Source organism: Enhydra lutris, unplaced genomic scaffold, assembly GCF_002288905.1.
Source record: "Enhydra lutris kenyoni isolate GAN:26980312 unplaced genomic scaffold, ASM228890v2 scaffoldscaffold19, whole genome shotgun sequence".
NCBI classification, from domain to species: Eukaryota; Metazoa; Chordata; class Mammalia; order Carnivora; family Mustelidae; genus Enhydra; species Enhydra lutris.
Window position 1 is genome coordinate 25,401,013 of NW_019154103.1, and position 21,888 is coordinate 25,422,900.

The window sequence follows — 21,888 nt, forward strand, 5'->3', positions numbered from 1 at the left end:
AATAAAATAATGGTTATGTCAAGAGATTAATAAAATTAATATACTGAATATTAAGATCAGCAAATATTCTCTTTAGCTACACAGCCTCTGTATTTCTCATTCATACAACAGACTAATATCAGAAAATCAGAAACTTGTATCTAACTCAGTAGAGTTTAAATTTTAAAAAGTGGGGCTATCCAGAGTATACACTATTCTAACAAGCACTTAATGTGGTAAAGTAAAATTATTTAGATTAAACTCGAATAAAGAGGAAAATGGTTTACCTGCAAGGGTGGCTGCAAAGCTGGAAGACAATCCAAACTGATTTTCTATAAATTTAGGTAAAAATGTAGCAAACCCAGTAGTAATTAAGGCTTCCGAAGAAGTTGAAATAACTAAACACATAAAGACAGCATTCCCCATCAAATTCTAAGGAAAAAAATATAGTTCATCAAATGAGTAACTATGATTATACTGCAAAATGAAGCATTAGAATAGCAGCATGATAAAATGACAAAATTTTAATAAATACAGCATATTTATAAAACTTCAGCATTTTCTCCAGTATAAAGGCATAAATATGGAATATTAATAGCTTTACATATATTACATTGAGAACACTGATATGTGCAGGACCTAGAGAACTGACCGGTGATTCATTAAGAGGGTGACTGTGCCTTATCATATACAGAGACTGAGTAAAGCAGGTAAAAGCAGGCATGGAAAGGTTCCCTTCCCCTGTCTACTATAAATCTCCATATATTAAATCTACCCCTTGTCTGATTTATTTCACTGTGTTTTGAATTTCCATGTCTAATAAATGAACTCGACTACAAGCACAGATGAGAATGGTCTCACCAAATTTGTACTGTTCCATGAGTAAAGGACTCATTACCGAAGAACCTTGGGTAGTTATAGAGTAATTTTAAATGTGGATTGCTAGACTTCTCAGAATCTTTTCCATCTATCAGGGGAGAGTATAGAGATTAATAAAGCCAATTTATCTAGTTATAAGGTGAAACCAAATTATAGTTCTAGAATATTAAATGCAAAAAAAATTTCAATCAAACAAAATACACACAAGCACACACCCACACACAGGAGTAACAAAGGGGCAAGATAAGAGAGTTAGAAGTCAGATCCAGATGATCTAACATAAGAATAACAATAATGACAAAAGGAGAAAAAGTATCTGAATGAAAACATTCACTATTTTTAAAAAACAGTAATAGCAGAGAATATTCAAATCCTCAGATTAAAAAAGATAATGGATTCCTGGCAAGGATTAATGAAAAAACACATATAATTGAGGCATAACCTAACAAACTGCCTGAAATTGTGGAGGGCACGTATTGCATGGAGCACTGGATGTGGTGCATAAACAATGAATTCTAGTACACTGAAAAGTAATTAAAAAAATAAAAAAGAATTGGGGGCACCTGGGTGGCTCAGTGGGTTAAAGCCTCTGCCTTCGGCTCGGGTCATGATCCCAGGGTCCCGGGATGGAGCCCCACATTGGGCTCTCTGCTCAGCAGGAAGCCTGCTTACTCCTCTCTCTCTGCCTGCCTCTCTGTCTACTTGTGATCTCTGTCAAATAAATAAAATCTTTTTAAAAAAATAAATAAAAATAAATTTTAAAAAAATTTTTTAAAAAGATACATGAAAAAATGTATAAATTTGTAAATGGAGATACGCAAGAATCACACTAACATGGAACTTCTCATTTACAACACATTTAAGTAGAAAAGTGCAAGATAACACCCACAAACTTCTAGGACTAAAAGAATGTGATCCGAAAGTGTCCATCCTGTCAGAAATATCATTTAATAATCAAGGATACTTAGATGGTATTCTGCCTGAGGAAAACTAGAAATCAAATATAATACCCAGAGAGATCTGAATCAGAATTTAGACCTCGAGGCATGAAACAGTAAGGATTAAAAAAAAAAGCAGCAGGGAGTAATAACCCTTGATGGCATAAGAATTTATAAAATAAATAAAGTTAGTATAAAATACAACAGTAGTTGGAATTAAAAATCATGAACAGTCTCAGGAAAACACAAGAATTTGCCTGCATGGGAGAGAACAGAGTTGAAAGGTGGGATAAATGGAGTAAGAACATTTTAGGCTTTCATTTGAGGGGGGAGATGAAAATAATTGAAAAGTATGTAATTTCAGATCTTGAAAAGGTAAAATTATAAACTCCTGCATGTATAATAACTTTAATGATGATAAATGGAAAGAATGCAGCAGACCATAACACTTGTTTCTTTAACCTCAAATCAAACCAAGTAACCACCAACTGCCACTTCTTTCACAAGGCAAAAATACTGGTTTGACATTCTCAAATATAGCGCTCGCTTTGGCAGCACATATACTAAAATTGGAACGACATTCTCAAATATATATTTACAATTCAGTGATAACTGATTGATCCATTCATTACATGAGGAAAATGAGAAGGAATAATGATTGGCTATAGCGTTAATGAGGGACCACTGAATATTAATATTGCCAATAAGAGAACTCATGTTCTTTCAACCGTTCTACCCTGGAGTAGTTCTCATTTACTCAAAGCATAATAAAAATAAATCTGAAATTATTTATTTATAAGAGCTATAACTATAGTAAATAGGCAAACAAAACTGCATCATGAAAATATCTGTGTATATATAAATGCATATATTTATTCATGTGTATATGTAATATATACATACGTAGCCATTTATATGTGGAGGAAGGTATGTGTGTGTGTACAGTGTTACTTTACCTTTAGAGCAGCTGGAAAATCTTTCCAACTTGTTCCAATATTCTCCTCTGTGTGTTTTAAGGAACTATGCTTTTCCTGATGAGTCTGGCAAGTTCTTTCACTATGAATTTTTGCTGTACCTAAAAAAATAGTAAAGGTACTTGCTCCATCACTTCATTCTTCATTTTTTTAAATGCCTACTTTTTAACTGACACACAGTTCTACAAATATATAAATTCTGTAACATAAGAAGCCAGTTCCTCTATTTGTCAATCAAAATTGTACAAATTATTATGCATGTAATTTGCCTGGAGAGCTAGTATTATTCCTATTAGCTAAGGCAGTTCCAATTAGTCTAGAAATTAAACTGAGATGATTTTGTTCCAATGACATATTTATTCCATTTACAAGTATCTCTTAAATTCTTTTCTTCCTTTAAAGTGGATCTCTTTTTCATCCATTATATATTAAACGAAGTATATTTTCCCTTAGTCTCTTTAATCCTAACATGCTTTGCAGATGAAGTATTTACCATGTATTACCATGTCCCTTTGATTTTTAATAATGGCGCTGTGAATAAATCTGAGAAAACAGTCAATGTATGGAATTATTAGTTTGATGGTCCAGGGTAGAAAGAAATCAATGAGTCCATCTATTTCTACTCTGTCAACTTCTTCTGCTCACTCTGAAAAGTTAATCATCTATCCTGTTACACGTGACAGTAGAAAAAACTATTTACCTAATTTCTGCCTATAGAAAAATACTTCAACAGATAATGTATTTGAACTACATGACTATATACAAGCAAAATTTTACAGAGAAAGGAATGGATATTCTTTTCTATTAATCTTTTCTTTTCAGGCAAACTAATATTGAAATATGGTAAAAATGAGTATACTACAGTATTACTTTAGTGAAACTGAAAAAAGTAACTGTAACTCTCATCAACAAATAACATCAATGATTTACGGCAGATTGATTTTTGGTTAGTGAGGAACTGAATGCAAACTAACAGTTTGAAAGATCCTATACCTTGCATATACATAAAGCAAGATTCCAGATAACACAAAGGAAACAAATTTATTATTAAGTATATACACAATAATATGTTATTAACATGTTATATATTATTATAGTATTCTATAGTACATATAATGATTAACATAGTTATTAATAATATATTATTAAGTGTATATATATATATATATATATATATATATATAGTAAAAAAGTGAATACATACAGTTTTACTGCTTTTGTTAATTGGAAATAAAGGAAAAACATGAGTAGTAAGAAAGCTACCCAAAATTGTCTTTTCAAAAAGACAAATATTCAAAAGCTTGCGTAGACGGACAACTGAAATTCTATAAAACAATGAATTTTCTAGGGTTCTTAGAAATTATAAGCAAAGTTTGGCCTAGAATTGGAATAAAGCTCCTTGATTTTAAATAAAAATATGTTTACCTGGTAAGTGTTTTGGAAAGCATAAGAAAGGTATTATCAAAGACCAAGCAAAGAGCCAACACAGCAGAAATCCAATCCACCATGCCCCCAGCCATCGTGGATCATCTTCAGTGATAGCTATGCTATAGGACAGAAAAACAAAATATAAAAGTCAACTCTACCTTGTTCATTAAAATGCAGTTATGGTAAGTATACACTTTGTAATTCAAGTGCATATATAAGGGAATAGTATTATAATACCCAACATTTTAAGTTGAGTCATTGTGATGAATCAGACAACAGAGAGCAGGCATAAATGAGATCTGTAAGAATAATGGTTTACAAAGTATTTCAAATGGCAATATGACACAGAAGTGCAAAATATTTAATAGTAAATACAGGTATGCTGAATATCTGAAAGCATACGTAGAATTTCTGAACATTGTTTATCTAACTTTGGCTAAGTTTTTCTTCTCTACTAACTGAATACCTCTTACAGCAAATAACTGATCTGTGTTAAATGCCCATATACTGTACTTCAATTAAGGCATACTTTTAAATGTAAAATTCATTTATTTTATTTATTTACTCATTTACTGAGGCATAATTGACATACAGTATTATGTTTCACGTATACAATATGATGATGTAATATTTCTATATACTACAAAATGATCACCACATTAAATCTATTTAACATTGGTTACCATATAGTACGGAATTTTTTTTCTTGTTTTGAGAACTTAGATTTACTCTCTTAGCAACTTTCAAATATACAATCCAATATTACTAACTGCAGTTGCCATGTTGTATATTATATCCCATGACTTAATTTTTACAAGCAGAAGTTTGTACCTTTTGACTCCTTTTATGTATTTCACCCATTCCCCACCTATGGTAACCACAAATTTGTTCTCTGTATCTATAAGCTTGTTTTTTTGTTTGTATGTTTTTTTTAGATTCTACATACACATGAAATCATATAGTATTTGTTTTTCTCTATCTGACTATAAAGTTCTTCGTAATTTATTAACAGTATTTTATAATGATTCTCATAGTTTTATATCAATAGTTTTTCCCCCAAACACACCATTCCTACAACTCATGTAATTCTCCACTGAAATTAAAAACCTTCTCAAAAACTCAGCTCTCTGCTTCAAGAACTTTCTCTGCACGTATTTTACATAGTCTCTAAAATATAACCTGGGACTAACAGCTCAAAGAACAAATCAGCTATCTAACACCACATTTTCTTATTCGTTACTCAGAGTCAAACAGAAGACTATGCAGTTTTGATTCCTAGTGGTAAAATGAGAAAATATGGCCTCACCAAAATTTACCAACTTCTCTACATTTAGGAAAAAGAGAAGGTAACTTAGCAGTTAAAAGAAGAATTTGGGGGTCAAAAAGATCAACTTGAATTCATGCCTCAGCCACTTACCAATCTCTGTGTATCAATTACTTAATTGGATTATTAAAAGGATTAAATTAAGTGGTATGTAAAATAAAGTAACACACAAAACCTATGACATATAGAAAATAGTATGGGATAAATAAACATTACCTATTATTATCCTCTATAGCCACATTTAAAATCACACAACTGTGACTCCCATGACCATACCAGAACTACTACAGAACTTAGTCTGAGGATCATAAACTCTTGAGGCTTTTCAGCTTATCTATATCCAACTAAACCTACAAATAGCACAACCAGTTGTGATTAAATTCTATTTTCTGAATAATGTATGGGGTCCTAGATGTGTATTTTGAAAATTTCACAGGTAACTTTTAAGCATCCCTATTTATGAATAAATGCATTATACTAGGAGGTGGTACAGCATTAATTCAGGAAGTAATGCAGCTAAAACATTATGGAAAAATTGTGTGTATTCAGGTTTTTTTCCTGAAAAAAATCCCTCCCTCTATCTGAGGAAATACTTTGGAAATGTTCTATGATGTTAACATTATTAAAATAAAATACATTTAAATTTAAAAAATAGATATTGCCTTGCCTTTGTCCCATACCCACATCAATGTACAAGGATAGCAGCTGTCCTCCCAACACATAGCCAACAGCAGGGCCTAATATTGACATAGAATAGCCAATTCCTAGAAGAACAAAGACATTGAAAATAGTCAACTGTACATGCTATGAATGTCTTACAGTAGTACAGAAAAATATATTTTATTGTAGAAAAATTGAAATGATTAGAATTACAACAAAATTACACATAATTTCAGTAAAAAAGAATACAATCCGAATGATACCACTTGTTAAGTCAAGGAGCTTAAAAATATTTTTAAAATAAATATAACTATAAAATACATTTTAAATATAAATATATATGTAATTCAGTGTAAAAGTTGTTAGACTATAATAATTGCAATAAACCCAACAACTATAAATTCAAGGAAAATTACATTATGTTAAATGGCAGCAAGAGGTAGTACATCTACTTTATGAATGATGATAATTTTACAATTCTTATGGAAGAAAATACTGTGAAATGAGAAGCCTTCTCTACTGTGTACACACTCTAAAAGCAATACGTATTTTGCACTCCAACAGCTGATTTTAAAACCTGGACCTGGTGATTAGCCTGTTTCATAAAAGTAAGCCACTAATTTAAACTCCCGCACTTAGGGAATCTTCCATTTCTACTTGTAGCAGAATTAAATTGACCTTATTTCTCTCAGATATTTAAAACTTTGCCATATGTAACATTTAAATTTCTGCAAAAAATTATGCATACATTAATATCTTTATATATTACCACCTTCTGGATTTTTTATTAACTGTTAAGATTCTCACTCACATACACAAAAGACCAGAATCTATCATACCCAAAGCTAAGCATACATCAATGATAAAAATGACTTATGTACTTGACCAAGTTTCCAAAGTAGAGGTCATGCAAGATGATCTTTTGAAGGACCACTGAGCCAAGATTCTGGAAAGGTCCAAAAAACTGGGACTGATTATTTCCTGGGCATATTTGCTGATTCCACAAAAGGCACTGGAAAGGTTAGCAATCCTTGCTAGTCTCTAGGAAGTAGGGACACCAAAGTTGCAGTTCAGTGCTGCTAACTTGGGAGTTATACCTTATAAACTGTCCCCATCCTACATTTTATAATGGCACCTAGGAAGCTATACTGTAAAAGTAAGGGTGAGTTAGAAGTAGACTTGCCCACTAAGTAAGTACAGCTTTGCTTCAAATAAACTAATTCTGTGAAGTTACATAGAGAGGACCCCAAATCATGTTCCCAAATATATCAGAGATTGGTAATTTATTAAAAAAACACACAGAGTGGGGTTTGGAGAAAAACTGTAGTATAAAACACCTTTGTCAGAGTTAAAATGAAAGAGATACACAGCAGATTACTCAAAACTAAACTGAGGATTACCAAACTGGACAAATCAATTAGGTCAGTAAAAACTTATCGAGAAACACAAAAAATAAAAACAGAAGATAAAAAATACAGAAAATAAGATAAGAAGAATACATTTTTTTAAAGTTTTAGCATACATGTAATTGGAGTCCTAAGAGAGAAGATAATAGGTTAGAAGTCATATTTAAATGAATAATCATAGGAAATATCCTAAAGCCAATAACAAATACCAAACAACATATTTATGAAGTCATAAGAATCCACACAATGGGTTAAATAAAAGGAATTTTGTACCTATACACATCATATAAATAAAACCAATGAAAATCAAATGCAAAGAGAAAAATCTTCAAATAGCAAACCTATATGAAACAGTGGAAATGAAAAGACAAAGGAACGGTATTTTTAAAGTACTGAAAAAAAAAAAATCAATGGCCAACTAGTCATCTATTCCTAGTGAAAATATTCATCAGGAAAAAGGGTTAAAAAGACTATTTTTAGTTAAAGGATTCTAGGATATCTATGATGAGCAGGTATGTGGTAAAAGTATCAATTAACATTAGAATTTCATAAAATCAAGTTTACATATAAGGTCATTAGTAGATGAATAATAAAATAACATATAGCCAGGAAGTTGAGAGGGAAGAAATCAAATAATATTAGATTATCCAAAAGAAAGAAAAAAAGGGCAAGAAATAAGAAGATAGAGCAATTAGGAAGCACAGGTTAAAATGAAAGATTTAAACACAAAATAACATTAAATGAATTAAAATGTTCAATGAAAGAACAAAGGGAAACCCAGGGAAAGCATCAAAGAAATAAAGGAATAAAGGGTGAATGACCTGGAAAAGTTCGTGAAGATAGATATGTCACAAATTCATTCTAAAAAGAAGCAGATTGTGACCATTTTCATTTTGCCCGTTTTTGCCTTGTTAGCATAAAATGTGTCTCATAGAAGAATGTATGCTATCAGTAATAGATGTTGTTTTAAAAGAAAGAATGGTGGACGATTTTGAAAGTGGGGAAATTAAAAGTTATAAAAAAGGAAGGATTTCATGCAAAAAAACCTAAGTATCTAGTGAAAAATATGGTTATCTGAAAGTGAAAAGAACAGTATATAAGATACTGTGATTAAGCGTTTATATCTTCCATAACAGAAAAATAAGAGATAAAATTAAAATGAGTGTTGCAGTTTTGTTACTTTTGTTTTTTTTCCTTTACTCAAAAAAAAACCTGCCATTTGATGAGTTCCTATAGTACAGGAAAGACTTAACATAGAGGCCTGTGACTGTTAACTTTAGAAAGCCATGTTGGCAAGGTTGGCCCTTGACTGGCGTTTGGGATTTATTTAACTGTCCAGAGGGATGTCACCGTTCCACAACTAATAAGGGTTGCTCACTGTGTGGACTTTGCATAAACAATGTGGTTTTGCTGACCACCTGTATTCCTTTTGAGAGTCTAGAACTTTGATAGATGCAAGGCAGAGTGTCTCGATAGGATCAACCCCCAATAAAATCCCTGGGCACTGAATCTCTAGTGAACTTGTGGTAAAAAATAAATAAATCAAATTCACTGCCGGCAGGATTAATTGCAAGCTGTATGGCTCCACTAGGGGGAGCTAAATCTTGGCAGGCTGCACCCAGTTTTTGTCTGTACTTTGCCTCCTGCATCTTCTCCCCTTGCTGATTTTGCTTGGTTTCCTTATGCTGTAATAAACCATAGCTACGAGTATGATTTTATGCTGAGTCAGTCTTCCTACAGATTTATGGAGTCTGGGATGGTCCTGTGGGCCTCTACGCCACCGACCATGTTTAAATAATTTTTGAAAAACTTCCTATTTTGTGTGTTATCAAAACATAAAGATTAAAATTGTCTTATCAGATATATTGATCAGAAGAGCACATCAGAAAGGAAATTTATTGAACTGGGAGACTGGAAAGCATCATCACTAGCTAATTGAAATAAATCATTGTTAATTTAGCAAATGCAAGAAAAGCTGTACAGATCAGCTGGGAGATCAGAGAGAGAGAGAGAATCAGAGCTTGCTGAGAGACCAAGGCAAACAAGTAGAGAAAATAAACAGAAGTGTAGTCATTTTCATATTATGGAAGAGCCTAAGTAGATTTAATGGTCTGTGTCAGGGCTACGTTGAATGTATTTGACTTCCAGGGACGATGGCAATAGGTTCTTGCTATAGACTGAATGTTTGTGTCCCCCGCCCCCGACAAAAGACTCCTGTTGAAACCTAATCCCTAATATGGTGTGAGAAGGTGGGACCTTTGGAACAGATTACATCATGAGACTGGAGACTTCATAAATGAGATTAGTGCCCTTATAAGAAGATACCCCAGAAAGCCCTGTCCTCCCATGTGTCATGTGAGGACACAGGAAAAAGATGAAATGTCTATAAGGTAGGAAGGGGCCTCACCAGACACTGAATCTGTGGGTACCCTGATCTTAGACTTTTCAGCTTCCAGGGCTGTGAAAAATAAAATTTCTGTTGTTTATAAGTCAACTAGTCTAGGATATTCTGTTTTGGCAGACTGAAAGAACTAAGTCCCTTTATTAGAATAATAAACTGATAAAATGAAATGTGAAACACAGTCATTTAAGACAAGGCCATGAATAGCCTAGTAAGCTCTACCTTGCAAGAGTATCACAGAAGGAATTAAGAAAAATTTACGCTACCAAAAATTAGATTCCCTGCCCCCCAAGAATTGAGCCACATATAAAAAGGATTGATCAGAAATTAAAAATTCCACAGAATTTCTGAGTACTATCTTGTCATTTCTTTTGTGGACTCTAGTCAGGTCCATGTAGGATGTAGTAAACAGGTAGAATGGGAGAGCTCCATCCCCCACCCTGTGTAAATTAGCCAGAACTCAAGTAATCCAGACAGCCTACTGCTTGGATGGCACTTCTAGGAAGGCTGGCGTGCCCAGAACAGGAAACAGAGCAGGAAGTCAACAAAACTCATAACTGCATTCAACCAAAGGACATATGTCAGTAAATAATGAAACAAAAACAGTAATATTGCTATATCTGTCATCTATTGGGAATCTAATGGAAATACCCATGAAATTACAACTTTTTTTTTATTTTATTTTTTATAAACATATATTTTTATCCCCAGGGGTACAGGTCTGTGAATCGCCAGGTTTACACACTTCACAGCACTCACCAGAGCACATACCCTCCCCCCAATGTCCATAATCCCACCCCCTCCAGCCCCCCTCCCCCCATCAACCCTCAGTTTGTTTTGTGAGATTAAGAGTCACTTATGGTTTGTCTCCCTCCCAATCCCATCTTGTTTCATTTACTCTTCTCCTACCCCCTTAACCCCCCATGCTGCATCTCCTCTCCCTCATATCAGGGAGATCATATGATAGTTGTCTTTCTCTGATTGACTTATTTCGCTTAGCATGATACCCTCTAGTTCCATCCACATTGTCGCAAATGGCAAGATTTCATTTCTTTTGATGGCTGCATAGTATTCCATTGTGTATATATACCACTTCTTCTTTATCCATTCATCTGTTGATGGACATCTAGGTTCTTTCCATAGTTTGGCTATTGTGGACATTGCTGCTATAAACATTCGGGTGCACGTGCCCCTTCGGATCACTACGTTTGTATCTTTAGGGTAAACACCCAGTAGTGCAATTGCTGGGTCACAGGGTAGTTCTATTTTCAACATTTTGAGGAACCTCCATGCTGTTTTCCAGAGTGGTTGCACCAGCTTGCATTCCCACCAACAGTGTAGGAGGGTTCCCCTTTTTCCACATCCTCGCCAGCATCTGTCATTTTCTGACTTGTTAATTTTAGCCATTCTGACTGGTGTGAGGTGGTATCTCATTGTGGTTTTGATTTGTATTTCCCTGATGCCGAGTGATATGGAGCACTTCTTCATGTGTCTGTAAAACTAACTTTTTAATAAGCTTCTATTATGTTTTTACTTATAAATTAAACAAGCAATAAAATGAAGTGATACTGAAACAATATTACAGAGAAAACTTACCAATGTAGAGAGAAGATTTGTGTGTGGGCACAGACTCATCAATAAAGGCTGTTCCTAGGGTATAGAGAGGAGTTCCTCCTGTTCCCAGCAACAGTTGTCCCAAGATGAAGACATACAAGTAGTTAGAAAGTGAAGAATTTGAAGAGTTACAATTGGTTCTATTCCTTGTTGTTATGCAAGTACCTTTGAGGGGGAAAAAATTAAATTGTGAATTTATGGAAATTTAGCTAAAAATTGAAATATCTATTTTTATCAATTATACTTGCCTAACAGAACCATCTTTATTTCCTTCAATCACTTCATTTTGATTAAACTGTTCTTAAAATATATACATTACTTAAGAAAATTTAAGAATTATCATGTTAAAATTTAGACAATGTAGAATAAAACTGAGAAATGTTACTTTAACAATCAAAATTAACAAATTTGGGGGTAAGTTAAAATAAACACAACTGAAGCAAGCTGTGCCTGGGAAGGAATTTTCAGATAATAGGAAAAACAAAACACAAAAAAACGAGCTTTTATTTTTCTTTCCAAGTCATAAATACAGTATGACCAGCATACTGAATTATCAATCAATACCCTGAACACATATGAAAAGCGTACTTAGGTTATATGACATTTTGGTCAAAATAGTAATTTCTTAATATTCACTACAAAGCCATAATACTTGAAGTTATGTCTAGTTCTTTCTTATAGCTCAAACTAGTTTACTAAATTTATTTTTTGAAGCAACCTTCGGCCCTAAAAAATATTCTTCTGAATATCATCAAAGAAAAAATTGTTATTTTTAAGATTTCATTAAAATCTTAAAAATCACAAAGTCAGGATATTATAGTAAACCCATATTTCCTAAACTCACCTGATAATATTAATGAATAAAAATGTTTGATAAAATATATTCCCAGCACCTTCTTTCCCTTTGAAGCTGGTAGTATCCAGGAAACTGCATTTTAACAACAGCCTTAGATCATTCTATTTTCATTTCCTTAATATCAGATCAAGATGTATTACTTCCTGAAGAGTGAGATGAGTAAGACCCCCAAAGCACCAATCTTGAAGACTCTTTAACTGGTCCATGGTCATCAGATTTTCAGATGTAAATTTTACGTGTAAAAAACTTACTTTAACTTAAAATGTAAAATATACCCTATAATTTAAAATATACCCTATAGGGGCGCCTGGGTGGCTCAGTGGGTTGGGGCCTCTGCCTTCGGCTCGGGTCATGATCCCAGGGTCCTGGGATCGAGCCCCGCGTTGGGCTCTCTGCTCAGCGGGGAGCCTGCTTCCCTTCCTCTCTCTCTGCCTGCCTCTCTGCCTACTTGTGATCTCTGTCAAATAAATAAAAAAATCTTTAAAAAAAAAATAAAAATAAAATAAAATAAAATATACCTTATAATTTAAAATATACCCTATAATATACCCTTTTATAATCTGACTATTATAAGAGGTTGATGAATATTTCAGCAGATATTTTGTATTCATAACCGGGCCAAGTCTGCATTATTTGTCTTACCTCCCTGGCCATGTCAGACATTTGACCTGTGACTTCTGGTTTCAATATTCACTTTTCTGGAGATAGCAGATTGGACTAAGAATGATCTCTTATTATTTGATACCCTGCACAACTAAATATACTTACACGTATTTCTTGGTTTATTATTTTTTCCCATTTCTTTTTATAGTAGAGAAATATCTCTTTGTAGTAATCTACTTGATATTTTGACCATGTGAGTATGCTGTGGGGTTTGGTGTTTGTTTTTTCCCCAGAGGAAGTAGTCCATGAGGTTTCAACATGTTTAAGTAAATTTTAAATAGCACAGAAAAAGACCAAGAGAAATACAAAACTCTCCCTTCCCCCTGCCTGCCTCTACTTGATACTCTCCCATGTAACTCAGATGGAGGTAATGACCACTGTCAACAGTTCCTTTTATTTTTTTTTAGGTATTTTCTCACACATTCACACATCTTATATCCATTTACTTTTTTTACACAAGTATTGTCATACTAACCATCCTATTCTCATGCTTAACAACTTCCAGATTTCACTCTTGTGCTGACATCCTTGATGTTGGAATTTAACTGTATTTAAATTTCTTTGTGGGCTGCCATAACATCCCACAGCATAAATGTAGTATATCTTAATTCACAACTTACACTTAATAATTAGTAACATAACATTTATTATTATTATATTGTACATATATTTAGGTCATTACAAACATGTTGTGACAAGCATTTTAAGAATTTCCTTGGCATATTTATGCAAGCCTAACTGTAGTACAGTTTCTAAAAAGTGGAAGGTCAAAGTGTGTAAATACTTGTATTTTGATATTGCCAAATGCCTTATCAAAAAGTTAAACAAATACGCAATCACACCAGCAATGCAGCAACACTTTGCATAATAAAATTAAACTACTTCCAATCTCTCTGGTTAAACAAATACATGCACATGTGTGTGTGTACGTATTTTTTAATTCAATTTTTTAGGATCATCAATACAATGAAGCATTTCTTATATGTCTATTGGCCACTTGCATATATTTTCTATGAATTTTTCAAATTTACTTCATAGGTTCCAAGTTTGATATCTGACTTAATGAAAGTCTTCCCTTCTCCAAGAGTACATATAAATTAACATGATTTTACCATAGAATTTTTCTTACTTTACAGTTGACCCCAGAACAATGCAGGAGTTGGGGCACCAGTCCCTGCACAGTCAGAAATCCATGTATAACTTTTGACTCCCCCCAAAACTGAACTACTAACGGCCTGCTGTTGAAAAGAATCCTTACTGATAAATAGTTGATTAGCACATATTTTGTATGTTTCATGTATTAGGTACTAAAGTTTTACAATAAAGTAAGCTAGAGAAAAGAAAATGTTAAGAAAGTCATAAGGAAAATACATTTACAGTAAGTACTGTACTATATCAACAAAAAAAACAACAACCCTGTGTACAAGTGGACCCAACACAATTCAAACTCAGGTTTTTGTGTTTCTCAACAGTATTTTTAATTCATATGTAATACAGTTTAGTGGGAAAAAAATTGGAATGTAGTATTCTGTCTGATTAACCAAATTTAACCAAATTAAATTTCTTAGGTGTGGGTTTATTTTTGGATACTGTTTTATGTAACTGATCTCTGCAGTCTTTTTCTGGACCAAATCCCTTGTAATTACTTCAGTTGTCTAGGCTTTGAGATATCAACATGTTATCCCAGTTATGACCTATTTCACAGTACTACATGAAAAGCTTGGTAACAATTAACATCATCTTGTATCGTTTTTCCCAAGTAAACAAGGCCTAAGATCTACTTATGAAAACTACTATACCCAATATATTACTCTCTATATTATTTCTGAATAATTTCTATTGCTTTTCTTAGAATTGATAAAAAGAAATGACATATCAAGCCACAGAAAGGCTTGGATGAATCTTAAATACATATTGCTAAGTGAAAGAATCCAACCTGGGGAGGTGGGGTTAAGATCACATAGTAGTAGGAAGATCCTATGCTTGCCTCCTCCCTCCAAAACAGCTAGATAAAAATCAAATCATTCTAAACACCCAAGAAATCAGAGAACTGAGAGATCGAAATGCACAACTAAAGGGAGAAAAGCCACAACATGGAAGGTGGTTAGCATGGAGATGAGACGTGACTTTGGGGAGGGGGGAAGGAGCCCTGATGATGGAGAGTGGAGACAGAGAGAGAGGGAAAGATTGAGAGAAAGAGAAAGGGAGTAAGCGCACACAGCATGCAGGGGATCTCACATGAAAAATACTTCCCCCAAACTAATACCAGGGAAAATAAGAGGCACTGATTATTTTTAGTTTTCACAACCAGTGTAACTCAAAAACTGGAGTTTTAGAAATCCGTGCCACTGTCAGTGTGGAGCCCAGCCAGCAGATAGTGCTTCTGGGTTGCGGCGGGGGGGGGGGGGGGGGGGGGGGGGGGGGGGGGGGGGGGGGGGGGAAGGAAGATGGGGGAGGGCAGAGACCTGGAAGCAGATATCGCAATATGAGGATCCCCTGGGACAAACCGGGGGAGACAGTTATTCCTTCTTGGAGTCCATGTGGGAGAAGTGGCATTACATCTCAGGGGACAAATGTGACAGAGGGCACCACTGTGCTGCCCAGTCCCTTAGCACAGACACACCCACTGAAAGCAGCTACCCTGGACACCAGCTTTTTGCTCTGCTTTTCTCTGAACTCCAAGCTCCTGTGAATTGGTCTGGGACAAACTGGCACCAGCCACAGCGTAGGAAGACCCTCCTTCAGAAGACCAAATATAGTCTGTGTTGAGCTGGGTCCCTAAAGTTTAGAGTTTTGAAAGTCAGCTGGCATGCCTAAGATAAAACACAGTGCAGTACACTGCTGGGAAGGCAGACAGTCTGGACACAGACAGGATGAAGGTAGGGACCTGAGGAATGCCTGGGACACATAAGGAGAGAGTGACCCCTCTTCTGCGAGGGCTTCCCAAATAGCATCAGGCACAAACTGTGGAGACCAGACCCCCTGGCTGACACTATTTTTCTCTGCCCCACATCAGCATGGACTGACTTAAGTAAGCAGAACAGCACCAACAGTGAAGGCCTCAGCCGCTTACACAAAGCCCCACCAACCTGCGCTCTGCAGGTGATTCTTTACAAGGGCAAGTGTGCCTGAGAACCAGAGCACCAGAAACCCAGCACTCCTCCCCCAGGAGACCGGGATGAACCTCCTACAGACACCAAGTCCACTGACCACAGAATGCTGCAAAGCTTCAGCCCTAGTGGAAACAGGATCCGGTCCCTTTTAACAAGCAGCCCATAACACACCTAGTTAAAACTCTCCACACTTTGGACAAGGATCAAACATTCCCACTGCTGGCAGGGACAAACTCTGCAGAATGACTTGAGGGAAAGAGCAGCCAAAACACAGGAACAGAGTACACACAACATACACCAGAAACACTGCCTAAAGTTCCAGGTCCTAGAGGTTACAGGCCCTCTTCTTCATAAAGCTATTACTCTCGGGAGCAGGAAACATAGCAGGCTTTCTTAACACAGAAAAGAAGACAGACTCCTAGATAAAATGCCAAGGAAGAGGAATTCATCCCGAAAGAAATAACAATAAAAGGTCATGGCCAGGGATCCAATCGGAACAGATAAAAGTAATATGACTGACCAAGAATTTAAAACAACAATCATAAGGATACTAGCTGGGCTTCAGAAAAGTAAAGAAGACACCAGGGAGTCCCTTACCACAAAGATAAAAGACCCCAAACTAGTCAGGCTGAAATAAAAATGCTATAACCAAGATGCAAAGCCAAATTTATGTAATGAGCACAAGGATGCAAGAAGCAGAGAAACAAATCAGTGATACAGGAAACTCAGTGACTACATAAAACATAGTAACATTCATATCATAGGAGTCCCAGAAGAAGATGGGGAAAAAGGGGCAGGAGGTTTATTTGAGGAAATGATATCTGAAAACTTCCTTAATCTGGGAAGGAAACAAACATCCAAATCCAGGAGGCACAGAGAACTCCCACAAAAATCAACAAAAGCTGGCCAATACCAAGATACATAATAGTAAAATTTGCCAAACACAGAAAAAAGGAAAAAATCCTAAAAGCAGCAAGGCAAAAGAAATCCCTAACTTCCAAGGGAAGACGTATAAGGTTTGCAGCAGACCTATCAACAGAAACCTGACAGGCCAGAAGAGAATAGCATGATATACTCAACATACAGAATGGGAAAAAAATATGAAGTCAAGAATACTTTATCAAGCAAGGTTGTCATTCAGAATGTGAAGGAGAGATAAAGAATTTTCCAGACAAATAAAACTAAAGGAATTCATGACTACTAAACCACCCTGCAAGAAATATTAAAGGGGACTCATTGAGTTGGAAAGAAAGACCAAAAGCAACAAGCACTAGAAAGGAACAGAGAAAATCTCCAGAAACAATGACCTGATAGATAACACAAAGGCACTAAATTCAAATCTATCAATAATCACTCTCAATGTAAACGGACTAAATGCTCCAAAAAAAGACAGTGGGTAACAGGATTTAAAAAAAAAAAAAAAGACCCATCTATATGCTTCCCATATAAGAGACTCTTTCAGACCTAAAGACACCTGCAGATTCAAAGTGAAGAGATGGAGAATGAACATCAAAAGAAAGCTGGAGGGGTACCTGGGTGGCTCAGTTGTTAATCGTCTGCCTTTGGCTCAGGTCATGATCCCAGGGTCCTGGGATAGAGCCCCAAGTCTGCTCCCTGCTCACGAGGAAGCCTGTTTCTCTCTCTCACACTCCCCTGCTTATGTTCCCTCTCTCACTGTCATTATCGCTGTCAAATAAATAAATCTTTTAAAAAAAAGAAAGAAAGCTGGAGTAGACATACTTGTGTCAAACAAACTAGATTTTAAACCAAAGACTGTAACAAGACATGAAGAAGGGCACAATATCAAAATAAAGGGATCTATCCAACAAGATCTAACAACTGTACATATTTATGCCCCCACCTAGGAAGCATCCAAATATATGAAACAATAACAAACATAAAGAAACTCATTGATAATAACACAATAATAGTAAGAAACTTTAACACCTCACTTACAACAATGAACAGATCATCTCAGCAGAAAATCAACCAGGAAACAATGGCTTTGAATGACACACTGGACCAGGTGCACTTAACAGATGTATTCAAAACATCTCATCCTAAAGCAGCAGAATAAACATTCTTTTCGAGTGCATATGGGGCATCCTCCAGAACGGACCACATACTGGGTCACAAAGAGGCTTCAACCAGTATAAAAAGACTGAGATCAGACCATGCACATTTTCCAACTGCAGCTTTATGAAACTTGAAGTCAACCATGAGAGGAAAAATTGGGAAGATCACAAATACATGGAGGTTAAAGAACATCCTACTAAAGAATGAGTGGGTCAACCAGGAAATTAAAGAAGAAATAGAAGAAATACATGGAAACAAATGAAAATGAAAACATGATGGTCTAAAACCTCTAAGATACAGCAAAAGCAGACATAAGAGGGGAGGATATACCAATACAGGGCTACCTCAAGAAGCAAGAAAAATCTCGACTATACAACCTAACCTTACACCCAACAGAGCTGCAAAAGGAACTGTAAATGAACCCTAAAGCTAGCAGAAGAAAGGAAAGAATAAAGATTATAGCAGAAATAAATGATACAGGGAAAAAAATGATAGAAAAGATCAATGAAACTAGGAGCTGGTTCTTTAAAGGAATTAATAAAATTGATAAACCCCTAGCCAGACGTATCAAAAAGAAAAAAGAAATCACCAGTGAGAGAGGAGAGACCACAACCAACACTAGAGAAATACAAACAATGACAAGATTTCATTGAATCATCAAGAATACTGGGGAAAATTATATGCCAACAAATGGGGCAGTCTGGAAGAAAAGGGATGAAAAGTCTGAAGTCAAGGAGGGGTTCTCTGAGCTACTGCTGGCTTTAAAGATGGAGATGACCACATGCCAAGGAATGCAGAGAGCTTCTAGAAGCTGACAGCAACAACCAGTGATGACTGTCAAGGAAATGGAGATCTCAGTTAAACAATCCCCCAAAAGCATTACTTCCAACAGTTTAATGAGCCTGGAAAAGGAGCTTCTGAAGAGCTGCAAATGAGAATGTAGCCAGCTGACACCCTGAGTTTCAGACTCTGAGCAGAGAACCCAGCTGAGCTGTGCCAGACTCTTGACCCACAGAGATAGTAAGATAGAATTACTGTGCTGTTTCAAATTCAGTTTGCATAATATGTTATGCAGCAATAAAAAACTAATACGAACATCTTACAAAAAGTTAACCAAGGAAGAATTTGCTTCCTTGAAGGGTGAATAATAACCAAAAAGGAAAGGCAAAACACATGGCAGAAGAGTCTCCACAAAAACATCACTATGATGTAGATTTTTAAATTACCGTAGTTCCATGCTTTAAAAGTGATGACAACAATTGCTTCTTAAAATCAAAAACTGAAAATGAGGATTAAATAAGTTCATAAATGTGATGAATAAGAGAAGAAAAAAATAGATGGAAAAAATTCAAGGCAAGACATGAAATAAAATGAAAACTACCATAGAAATGAAAGTCACATCAAAATGGGCAAAAGAAAACAGGACTCTGAGAATTACAAGGAGAGAGAATACATATCCGTGACTTGAGAAATACGAACAAAATTAAATAAACCAAAACTAAGACTTAAAAGATTTGAGAGAAAATTATAGAAATGAGATCCAGACAAAGAAAATCAAATATGTGCACAATCAACCAGAATAGGAAAAAGTATATACTTTGAGGTAAAACTTAGGAAACTTTTCTGAAATAAATGATGACCGATCTATAATTTAAAAGGGCATAAGGCATCCCAGGAAATTTGATGCAGGGCTTTCAAGACTATTCCCTTATAAAGTTATCAGATTTTTTTTTTAAGACATAGTAAGTTTGCAATTTTTTTTTTAAGATTTTATTTATTTATTTGACAGAAAGAGATCACAAGTAGACAGGCAGACAGAGAGAGAGAGAGAGAGGGAAGCAGGCTCCCTGCTGAGCAGAGAGCCCGATGCGGGACTCGATCCCAGGACCCTGAGATCACGACCTGAGCTGAAAGCAGCGGCTTAACCCACTAAGCCACCCAGGTGCCCAAGTTATCAGATTTTAAAGATGAAGAAACACTTGTGCCATCAAGAAAAAAGATAATAACTTATGTAGAAGGAAATAAAAAACACTTAACTGGCATCAGACTTCTCTAGAGCAGCATTAATCTCATAAAGCAAAGGAAATTATTTTTAAAAAGTAATCAGTGAAAGAAAAGGTAACTCATAAATCTTAAAACTATCATTCAAGTATAAAGGCAAAAGACAAATATTTAAACACATTATAAATCTCACGGAATTACCCTTTCCTGAAAAAAAAAACAAAAACAGCAACTACTAGAGGGTTCCGTTCAGCCTACCAAGAAATACTTCATTCTGAGATGCCACGGAGACATGAAGATTATCCATCCTAAGTAATATTAAATAATTTATTACATTGCACCTGTTATAAAACAGATTTTTCAAATAGCTAGGTTTACCTATTATGTGAATTATGCAGTATTATTAGCTGAAGAAAGTGCCTGAACCCAGAATTTCAACATCTAATGAGAAATAAAACAATTCCTGGCAAAATACATTCAACACTAATTTAAAAACATTGTTTTGACAGTACGCCACAAGAGGGAGCGCCTGCGCTCTTCATGAACAGAGGGAATGTTGCCAATAAAACTAAGGCTTAGAACTTTGCTTAAGCGACAAACCAGTGTTCAGTCCTACCCACTAATCTGTGCAGCTACTAAAGGTAAAGGAGAAAATGAAAATCTACATACCTGGACATTTATAAGTTAAATATCAAACTTTGTCCAATCCGCATCCCCACTCAGAGGCTCACAGCCTGTTTCTCCGCAGGCACTGACCTTCAAAACCTGGACGTCTTATAAGAAATCACGTTTTCCTCTGGGCCCATCCTGCGGCCAAGGGTAGGGCAGGATGCTACAGGCTGAGATGGGATTTCACTCCCCCACTCACAGGGGGAGTGGCAGGCAGAGGGAGAAACAGGCTCCCCACTGAGCAGGGAGCCCAATGCAGGACTCTATCCCAGGACCCTGAGATCATGACCCAAGCCGAAGGCAGCCACTTAACCGACTGAGCCACCCAGGCATCCCTAGAACCACATTTCTAATGCCAAATTTCTACCTCAAATGTCTGTTTACAGAACTCATCATTCTCAAAAAACCATCTTCTCTGCCTCATTTCCTTATATCTGTTTATGTTTTTTAGTTATCAAGCTTAAAACATGAGAATCACTCAACATTATATTCCTTGCCTAAAATGACCACACCATATGCTTTTCCCGCTGTAATCATACCCATTGCTCAAGTCCGGCTCAATTTCCACGTCTCCCAAATTGCCCAAAGGAAACGCTATCTTTATTTACTATTCTCTTTCTCCATTCAGTGACAATGAACCCTGAAGTTTTAACTGTCTATTTTACTCACCAGGTTCTTGCTTATCATGCCTTACTTACATTCGATCCTCACTTATGTTATTAGCCATAACCGTGATCATCTTATGCAAGATCCTTCCCTATCATGTATTATCTAATTCCCAGAAACAACTTATGAAGGAGGTACCATTACTGTCCACATTTTACAGATAGGCAAAATCAAGATTAGATTATCTACTACCAAAATCTCTACGACTAAAGAGCCTAAGTATTTAACAGATTCATCGCAT

General features: G+C 35.6%; 1 protein-coding gene across 1 annotated transcript in view; it reads right to left on the reverse strand.

The window, feature by feature from the left end:
* LOC111148408 (solute carrier organic anion transporter family member 4C1) overlaps positions 1 to 21,888 on the reverse strand; it is a 65,242-nt gene that overhangs the window by 20,745 nt on the left and 22,609 nt on the right. Inside the window, exons 3-7 of the mRNA XM_022504930.1 lie at positions 11,586 to 11,768; positions 6,190 to 6,286; positions 4,196 to 4,317; positions 2,753 to 2,871; positions 267 to 411 (exon numbers count right to left, since the gene is read on the reverse strand). Of these exons, the coding sequence (XP_022360638.1) occupies positions 267 to 411; positions 2,753 to 2,871; positions 4,196 to 4,317; positions 6,190 to 6,286; positions 11,586 to 11,768 (666 nt within the window). The remainder of the gene's footprint in view (positions 1 to 266; positions 412 to 2,752; positions 2,872 to 4,195; positions 4,318 to 6,189; positions 6,287 to 11,585; positions 11,769 to 21,888) is intronic.